Source organism: Pithys albifrons, chromosome 6 (genome assembly GCF_047495875.1).
Source record: "Pithys albifrons albifrons isolate INPA30051 chromosome 6, PitAlb_v1, whole genome shotgun sequence".
Lineage (NCBI taxonomy): Eukaryota > Metazoa > Chordata > Aves > Passeriformes > Thamnophilidae > Pithys > Pithys albifrons.
In genome coordinates, this window is record NC_092463.1 from 34,938,278 (window position 1) to 34,948,213 (window position 9,936).

Genomic DNA, 9,936 nt, shown 5'->3' on the forward strand with positions numbered 1-9,936 from the left:
ATTTTAACAAAAATACTAAACCCACACTCCTTGTTTTAACTGTAACATAAACATGAACAGGTAGCACTTCTTTATGGGCTACGAGGTATGGTCTGGGCATCACTGATGTCTGGGCAGCTGTGTGCTGTAGGCATAGCACAACCCCACTTGGATCAGAGTTTCCTGAAATATCCTTCAATCTGTCTGTGAGCAGCTTTTGAATTTTTATCAGGGAAAGGAAGCAATTGTATTCTGGATAGGAACGTCTTTCAGATTGGCCCAAGTATGTAGAATGATTACTTTGATTCCCATCCAGCCCAATTCATTCAATATTTTGTGTCAGGGTACTTGTCATCAGTGGCATTTGCCCAGGGTGAGTCACACCTACCCAGGCAATGATCTGAGAGAGCCCTCAAATCGTTCTCATTTTTATTTTGCAGGGCACAGCCCTGGTAAATTCATGACTGCACTTTATAGAGCAGCTCTTTTTCTTCTAAGCAGATTTCAGCTCAAGAGGCAGCTACTTCCAAAAATGATTTCCTGGTTCAGTGCCCATTTCTATTTTCTGAATGTTTTTCACTACACTGCTTTCTGGTTACACTTGGGTGCACTCAAGGTATTTTTGCCTCCCTCCTCCACCCCAAAAATGAAGGAAGGCTGAACTGTATGAAAATGTAGTGAGAGCTGAGACCCTCAAGGAAAATGACGGGAGGTGCGGAGGACCTAGCAAGACTCTTTCCAGGAAATGGGAGGAAGGTTCATCACATGAGTCACTGAAACCTTAGATGACTAAATTCTTGAGGAATAAACTGTCAGGAATATGATACTGGTCAGGACAGTTGCAGGGGGAGAAGAAAACTTCTCAAATAGCTGTTGTTTGGTTTTCTCTTCGTGATTCATTCCTGAGGAAATTGCTGCATCTCTGGCCAGGAATGGGGGCAGCACAAAGGCAGTGCCAGCCCTCCTTTGCAGGGCAGCCAGCGAGGTGTGCTGGGATGCACAGCACCTCTGCTCCAGGCACCAGCACTCCTGCCAGAGGGGCTGAGGGGGGCTCAGCAGAACTCCATGACTGTCCTGCCCAAGTGAATAGAGTAAGACAGGATCACTAGTGCCCATATACCAACTGAACCAATTCACGTCATGTTTTTGTATACCAGCACATATGAAACCAAGACAAAACTAAGATATTAAAACTGTAATTCTATCTTCATTTAAAAAATTTTCTTGCTCTACCTTCTCCAACCAAGTTCTATCAATAAAACTGACCCAAAGCTCTGAATTTGGGTTTCAGAGAATGTCTTAAGATTTTAAGCTGGTAACAACAGAAGCAGTCAGATGACCACAGCTGCCTCCAGAGGAGCTGAACCAGCATTAGCAGTAGTGGGAAATGTTTGCAGTAGTATCTTGAGTGTGGGGAAACCCCAGTGTTCCAGCACACCACTGCCAGTTCCCGTTTTGGTGAGTTTTACCCAAGCATTTAACATTTCAGCATTAGTTCTGTATCTCATAATGCCCTTTACATAATGATCATTCATTTGGTTCCCATTAAAATAGTGGTATTTCTTGTGCAAACCACTGCTGGCAAAAACGAAGCCACCCAGATTCTCTTTAAATTGTAATACAGGAAATAAATAGTAGGATGCACACAGTAATCCTTAGAGAATGGGAGCTTTGTTTTCCCTTTTGGACATATAAAGTTCAGACACCAGAAGTAGGAATGTGAAAGATCTGTTAGAGATTAATGAATACATCTTCTACAAAAACACAGTTTAGTTACTCCTTCGTAGATGTTCCTCAGGTACTATATTGGTAGTCTCCAGCTCTCCATAGTCAAATCATCAAGAATCCTCTTACAACTGGAGAAACGGTAAGTGAAGTTCTCTCAGGTCATCCCGGTGCCACTACACTTTGAGGCAGTGCAGAATGATCCCTTGTATTATATATACCAGCACTCTGAACAACTCAGATTCAAATGTCTCAAACAATGGGGGTTTCACCACTTCCTGTGGGAGCCTGCTCTGTAGCCTAACTCATTCCACCATCTGGAGCATTTTCCTGAGTGTCTGCTCGCTTTAAACTTTGTTTTAATTGTGTACCCACAGTTTCTTCTTAAAGGTGACTTGCCAAAAATTTCTGTTGTGTGAAATTCACATTATGTCATTATGTTTTTATTTTTTTATGAAGTTCAAGAAAACCCTAAAAGATTGATGGCTTCTTCTCTTTGCTTTTTCTCCTCAGAAATAATAATAAGTAATTAATAATGTATTACTGCTTTTCTAGCCATTCATCACAGTGATTTACAGGGAAGGTCAACATTGTTGTACTCTTTTTACAGATGGGAAAAATTGAAGCACAGGGCAGGAAACAACTTGCCCAAGATCACTCAGTGAGCCCATGGCAAGACTTAGATTTTTAAGCAAGCTCCACAGTACTGCCCTACTTTTTTCTTACTCTTTTTTAATTTTTTGGCCCAGTCTAGTTCCCTTTGGCTTTTTTGGAGTACCTAGGAAGGACAAACTTTCCATGAACTTTATTCAGAATTGTAATATTGTAACTGAAAGGTCAGTTTGTTGAATATTTAACAGTTGCTATCTTTCCAGCATGTTGGTCAAGAATCCTAATGAAGTAGTGATAAATAAAACCAACAAAGCATTTTAACAGACTGATTCAGTCCCTAGGGCCTCCAAGCTGAATTTCCTTCAGCTAGCCTGTGTTTTCCAAGTTGCAAATAGTCCAGATTGAACACAGTATATCAAGCACGTTCTTATCAGTGCACTGCAGGGAGATTTCCTTCCTCCGCAGTGCCACCATGCTTACTTCACCTGTTGTATTTCCCTTAGCTGTGGGTTTTGGTAAGTGTGTTTCTCAGAATCTGGATAGTGGCTGAATTATAAATCTTCCTACTTGGAATAATAATGCCACAATGTGTACAGCGTGATACACTGGGTAGGGAGCGATACCCGGCTGAGCCCTGAGCAAGGCTTATCTGGGTATCAGAAGCCGTCTGGCCTCAGCAGCACAGAGCTCTCCATGAGTTGCAAGCGGACAGGGTGTTTCTCCTACCTGCCTTAAAGCTTCTGCCTGTCCAGCCTGTCATTTCAGTGACTATTTTTAGTGGGACTGGATATGCCTGAGCACATGGTAAGATGACTGTTGTTCCTCATCTCTGCATGGAAGGGTGAAGGCAGCCACATCCATGTGCTTACAGGCCCCCTGGTCTGCAGGGGTCTGCCCCACAGTGATTTGAGACTAAACTGACAGAGCCCGTCACATCCGAGATGCAGGACTCTGTATAGATTGAGAAATGAGAAATTAGGGCTCTGGGTAGGCCAGAGTTATATCTGAGGGGATAGCACACAGATCTTCCTGGCTTCTGATCCTTTTCAAAGTATGCCAGTAAGTGAAGTCCTTATCATCTGAGTTATCCCCCTGCTGTTCTTTCAAGCCTCCTTCGTTCCAGGTGTCATTGAACCAGCACCTGAGGATTTACCACAAGCTTCAGGACTGCTTGTAGGCCACTGAGCGCGTTGTCTTTGCTTTCAAATTGAGTTTGAGAAATTACCAGTCGTATCAAGCTTATTCCTCCTGGCCATGTAAATAGAGGAAGCCAAGAAGCAACAGTAGATTACATAAAGCAGGGAAATCCCCCTCAAACTTCTCCCAGACTACCTCAAACTGAAGCTTATTTGCATACACCCAGTACAAATAACTTTGCAATGGCTTCTAGCCCCATGAAAGGGTTACATGTGTTTGTCTATAATCCTTTAGGCCCGTTCCACAGTTGAATCACTCAGAGAAGATAAAAACATTGAATCAAAACTTGTAGAGAAATCTAAGCAGTTTTATGTAGCATCAACCTACTTCAGATGGGGATACAACTGGATAATGCTATTCCACAAAAGAATCAATGGGAACTGTTCAATACCTATTAGTAAACTAGCAGTTATTCTAGAAAAACAGTGTTAAACAAACTTGCTGAATTCCCATTAATTTTTTAAACATCATGGTTTAACAGAAACCAACAAGTGAGCAGAGGAGGAGAAAACCTCAGACACAGCTTCCTTTGACAACCTGTCTAATAAGCCTTGTGTTTCTTTTCCAATATCACCTCTGTTAATATTAATAATGTCATGGCCTGTTGCCATGAAATACCCTGCCTTTCACTCTCTTCCTTTCACCTTTACTGACTTTCTTCAAAACTCTGCTACAGAACAGTAGGAATCAGCCCAGGTATGCCCTGTCTGTTCTGCGTAGTCCTTCAGGCACCTGAGTGCTCTCTGTGCTGTGATGGATCTTGTCTCAATGAGTCATCTGTAGAGACTGAAAAAGAAGTATGTATTTCAATAGGCCTGGGATGCCTTGCAATGCAGTTAATAGCAGCAAACATGAGGACATGACATGATCTGACTGATGGTTAGTACCTTGGATATTTTAGTTCTGGCAATTGTGTGTTTTTCTTCAGTTTGTTATCTTTTCATCAACTTGCAGGTTGATCAGGAAGGCTTTCATTTTTGTTTTTAATATTTTCTCTCACAAATAACATTCCATTTGCTACATATAGTGTCTACAGTAATTTAATATCCTGTATTTACGTAGAGACCTTCATCCCAAAACACTTCACAGCCTGGCACTGACATGAGACTAAGATTATAAGAGGAGCAGCTCATACTGGTTAGGAAGCAGGCTCTGGTTTCAGCCTAGGTATTAATAAAGCATATAGAGTGGAGCCATTATATTTTCTCTGAATCCAAGGCAATTTGCTATTAGTTGGAAAATATATTGGTGTAATCTGTCCACTGTTTAACTCTAGAAAATATATTCAAACTGTAAATATTGGGGTTGAGTTGTCTGTCTTTATTGTGTGTTTCAGATGAAAAAGATCAACCTAATTTAATTTGGGAAGGAACCAATCCTGCCCTGCAGCCCATACGAGTGAGGAGCACTGCCTTGAAAGACACTTTACTTGATGCTTCTTTACCTAGTACTACTGGAGAGACTTCAAGCAATACATCCAATCTATAGAAAGGACCAGTGAAACCTCCCCTAAGAAAAGAATGAGTGATGACATTGGTTTTCAAAAATCCTTTGAAGCAGAGTGAGCATTCTTCTTTTGTCTCTTTGAAGACTAAGTTTAAAATCAAAAGCTGTTTTTTGTATGTGTGGGGCCATACTTAATTCTGAACTTGTGAAAAACCTGTATTTTGTTTGGGTTAATTTAAGCGACTTATTAATAAAAGCTTCTGAACAACACACATGCTACTGAAGAAGCATAAGGGCATACGTTCCTTCCTAATTCACCTCATCCAATTTGGAGAAAGCAACAGTTAAGCACATGAGTGTCCACAGCCCATAACATAGTAAAATGTTCACTTCTTTTTTCTATAAGAATTATAAACCCACTCATTGGCTTGATTAAGAAACAATAGGACAGTGAGCACTTACTCCTGTAACTCACTTGAAAATCATCTGAGATGATGAAAGAGGTGCTAATAGCTGGGCTCTGATGGTTCAGAATGGAGGGAGAACAGGTAGCAATCTGAACGGTAGGAAGATAGTTGTGCATTACAGCTGCTTATATTTCTCTGTCTTCAAAGCACTTTTAAAAGTATTCACAACATGACTGGAACCACAGAACTACTTACTCACCTTATAGACTTCGAGAAAGTATGCCTTGCTCAGGGCTGCTAAAAGTATCACTGGCTGTGCTGTGATTAGGATCAAATTGTTCCCAGCTTTTAAGCCCAAGGGAAAGCAGTGGGTTTAGTTAGTGCCAAGTACTGATGCACAGTCACCCCTGGCCTGAGAGGCTGGTTCTGTCCTCTGTCGTTACAGGGAAAGCCTCCCTGAGCAACCTTTTGGAAAGCAGTGTAACTTGTACAGAAGTTTGAGAGGTCTGGAGTACTGATGAAGTGGCTATAGGTAACCCAGCACAGAAATCAGCTGCAGTGAGGCCATCTTGAGTAGAGAGACAAGCAGGTTACCATCTGCTGTTTGCTAGACAGTCTTTGAGTGATGAGAGAGCTCCTGGGGAGCATATGGACCCTGCTAAAAAGGACTAAACACCCTTACGATGGCAGTGCAAGAGACGTGGACACTGATGTCTCATCAGTCCCAGCCACCAAACAGGTGGCATGGAGAGAGCATATCTGCAGCTATCTACTTACACACCTGCTCAGGCAGCTTTGGACTCTTCTTTAACAAAGAAGTTTCCATCACAACAAGGAAGCTACTCCATTTCAATAAGCTTTTAAAAGCTAATACATTTCACCTTGGGGAAGAACAATTTTTCAGCTTCAGTGTTACCAGTTTTTGGCTTTGAAGAAATCTTTGTAACATGTAATTTTAGTTTTGTTTTAACTAAGATTTAGATTTTCTTCTTGACAGTGCTGCACTACTGGCCCTCAAAGGCTGCTGAACTTGCTTACAGCCATTTTATCTGGGTATCTTGTAAATATTTGGTAGGACACTCAGACAGAGAAGTGTTCCTTGCTCTTACAGTTACATGCCTGATTCCAGGACCTTTTGAAAGCACAAAAGACTGAAAGCAGGGAAAATTCCACTGAGATGCATTAAAGTCTCCAGGGAGCAACTGCACTCTCTTTAGACTGAAATTTCTCATTGCTGTCTGTCCCTATTTTAAAAAAACATGAAAGGATAGAAGGGGAAGCTGTTGGGTTTCATTATTATAAACACGTAAATGCAAGCACTGTTTTCACTCATTTCTTTCATATTGCAAAACCATTTGCAGTTGGAGAGAGAGATAAGCTTTTAAATTCTCTCTGCACTACCTGGGAAATTTCCATCCAAGTTCTAAAATGTTTTATAAACATTAATGAATTAAAGCTTAATCTCCTTCTCATCCCTGTGAAGCATGTACATTTTAAACACAGGGCTAATGAGACTAAAATAGTTGTGCCTTGCTGAAGTCACACGGGCAGCGTGGTAAGAGGACTTGGGTCTTTGAGTCCCAGCTTTCTACCTTACACCACAGAAAATACACATTCCCTCCTTTTTCAAGGCTTGCTGTACTTCCCTTTCTGGGATATAGTGAAAACATGCTGTCATCACACCTTGAGACACCCTTGGGTTTTCCCCCTTGAAACAGAGAGACTGCTCACAATTGCTGTCCCATGAAATTAAGATGTTGGAAAAATCAGAGGGATGTGAGGTAGGGGAAAAAAATGAAATCACTGCTCTGTTTGCCTTGGGCATGTTCTGCCTCCACTGCTGCCAGTCAAGTTAGTGTTCTGTTGGGAGCAACCTCAAACATTATTGTATGTGCTTCCATATAATATTCAGGCATGTCTGTGGTAAAAATGCCATAATCAAAGAGGGAACTTGGCTGACAAAAAAGTTAGATAGATGAACCAATAAGTCACTCCTGAATTGAATGTACATAATTTCGTTATCCTTCTGTATGTAACCTGCATTTCTTACTGCTTGTTATTATCAGAATCCCGTAATTACTGCTGCAGCCATCTCTTTCACTTCTTCAGAAGAGAGGGATAATCCATCAGCCAGTTCTTCTTCAGTGGTATGAAGGTTTTTACCAGGGGGATTAATGGTCAGTTGAAGAGAGCTGTTCCCAGCAGGACCGAGCCAAAAACAATGTGCACATGAGTCATAAAGTGGAAAAGAAGGAAACTGTAGATTTGAAGGTTTTGAGTTGTTTCTTTTCCCTGGTTTGCCCTGTCCACACTGATCATAAACCAGACATGCAAAAGCTGGATTTGTATTGACAGTGACCAGTGTAAGCAGGACTGAGAGCTTTTCCCACTGAGCAAACAAACCTGAAGTCAGTCACCCCCCAAAACTAGATCACTATGTACCAGCTATTCTAGCCCTTGTAAGTGAGATGCTGGGAGAAAAATCAGATCACAGTGCATCAGCCTCTTCTGTCTCTCCTGTGTACCCCCACACTAGAGCCTTTGGCCTCTTCACACTGTTACCTTCTGTGACGAGGCCCCAGAACTGGTCCTTGGGTTTGCTGCTTCTGTAATACCCTTCCCTGCAGAAGTTCTGGACTCACTGCAAATGCTGTGCACAGTGCTCATTTCATTCCTTGCTGAAAGGGAGCCAGGCCTGAGGTGGAACATGGCAAACGCTTCACCGCACCTGGCAACTCCATGCAGCTGCTGAAAACAAGTGAGGAAGAAGGCAGTGTACAAACGCAGGGGAATTTTCACATAGGCAGGATGTAATTAGCAGAGCTGGAATTTGGCCAGGACACTGGGGTTAAAACACTAGCTTGCAGGTAACACAGTGGGATCTTTCATAATTCAAATGCTCAGTATCTCCTGTTTCCAGTTTACCTGGAAGATGTCAGAAGACAGTTCCCTATTTAAAGTTCTTGGGCAGCTCTTGAACATCTGACACAAAGGAAGAAGTGTCTAAATGGTGCTGCACCTGCAGTGCTTCTCTGCCAGCAACTGCCCACCGTGAACAGCAGCTGGAAGGATCACATCCTGACAGGACTATGGCTGCATCACTGTAAAACACACCTCAGCTGCCTCCGTGCCTTGGGTTTCACTTCACCCCTAACTCCCATTACCCCAAATTCCTTCCAAACAGAGAAAATTATAAAATTACGGCAACCCCTCACACATAAAACAAGAGAGAGAATAATATTCTCTCTCTTAAGAGCAGCATTAGGTGTTACTTCAACCTTCTTCTCTGCCACTTGAAATCATACTAGATAGCTATCAGACAACAGAGAATTTAGATGAAGCACTTGTCTCTAGAACAGATGAGTGAGCTTTTCCAGCTGCCCTTGCTGGCAAGAGAGTGTTAAGAGCTTGTGCCGCCTCCTTCCTTCCATCAGGGAAATCACGTTCAAAGCAGCAAAATATTTTTTTCCCCTTCATGATCTCACTTTCTGTATAAGCAATCTTTGTGTTTACTATGAGGATGTTGAATGTCCACAAAAGGTCAGGGAAGTCATTCATGAACCTCACATGTGCAAAACCCGCACAATATTTCTACCATGATGTGGCCCACAGTCAGAAATAGATATAATTGCAAACCTCTAACCCCTCGTTAGTCAGACCTGCAGACTATTTACAGTCAAAGAGCTGACTTCCTCCATGTGATGCAGTGCATGCAAGCAAAACAATAAGTGTTCCTGTCATCTGAAAAAGCAGAATATCTGCATCAGTAAGTCATAAAAAAGGGACCCCTCCTATGCTACTGAGTGCTCCTTGTATCAGCTTTTGGTTTATTTAGGGTTTTTTTGTATGCCCAGAGTGCCATGCAAGTCCCCTCTTTGTCAAGTATTGCTTAATACAATCACCAGCCAAACTTGATGAGAGCAAGACTGACTCCAATGACTAAGTGAACTGGGGAGAGTAAAGTATGGACAGCTGCAGGCAACAGGAAATCCAGCACTAATAAATAAAATGTCTTATAGCCAGAAAGAGGAAATAAACAGCAGCAGCACGAACTGAGAGGACAGAAGAGAGGAACACAGCATAACTGTGGCATGGGAATCACTGCATTACAGTGAGCTTATTTTTACAGAATGTTGTCCCAGTTAGTTATGTGTTCAGACTGCAAAAAAAGCGGGGGAGTTGGGGGACTGTTCAAAGAGAGGGTCTCTATCAGAAGTTGTCAACAACCACTGTAATTAAGGAAGCAGGCAGAGCACACACAACTGGAGCCGCCGCCAAACTGAAATGAAAGCATTTTTTGTTTGTAGCCATAGCCCTGAAGAATAATAAAAGATGGTTCTACCGTGCCAAGTGAGGAGCTGCAGAGACACCTTTTCTGGATGGCCCTGCTCCCGTCTTTCCAAAATTACACATCGTGGGGAGGCAGGAAGTTCCTCTTCCTAAGTGCACTTTTGAAGCCCATGCCTGGACGCCCCATCTGACTGCAGCCACCTGGGGAGCAGCCAGCCCTGTACAAGACCAGTGAGCCCAAACCACCATGGCAACGATGGAGGTGGCACCACCTGAGCTC

At 42.4% G+C, this 9,936-nt stretch overlaps 1 protein-coding gene across 6 annotated transcripts in view; it reads left to right on the top strand.

The window, feature by feature from the left end:
* The window catches only part of RAD51B (RAD51 paralog B), a 369,445-nt gene extending 364,216 nt beyond the window's left edge, over positions 1 to 5,229 (top strand). For 5 of the 6 annotated variants that reach the window (XM_071558149.1, XM_071558152.1, XM_071558150.1 and 2 more), the window contains one exon: positions 4,850 to 5,229. In XM_071558149.1, the coding sequence (XP_071414250.1) occupies positions 4,850 to 5,001 (152 nt within the window). In that variant the 3' untranslated portion in view covers positions 5,002 to 5,229. The remainder of the gene's footprint in view (positions 1 to 4,849) is intronic. The other variant, XM_071558154.1, reaches the window with a different exon arrangement.
* The last annotated feature ends 4,707 nt before the right edge of the window (positions 5,230 to 9,936 follow it).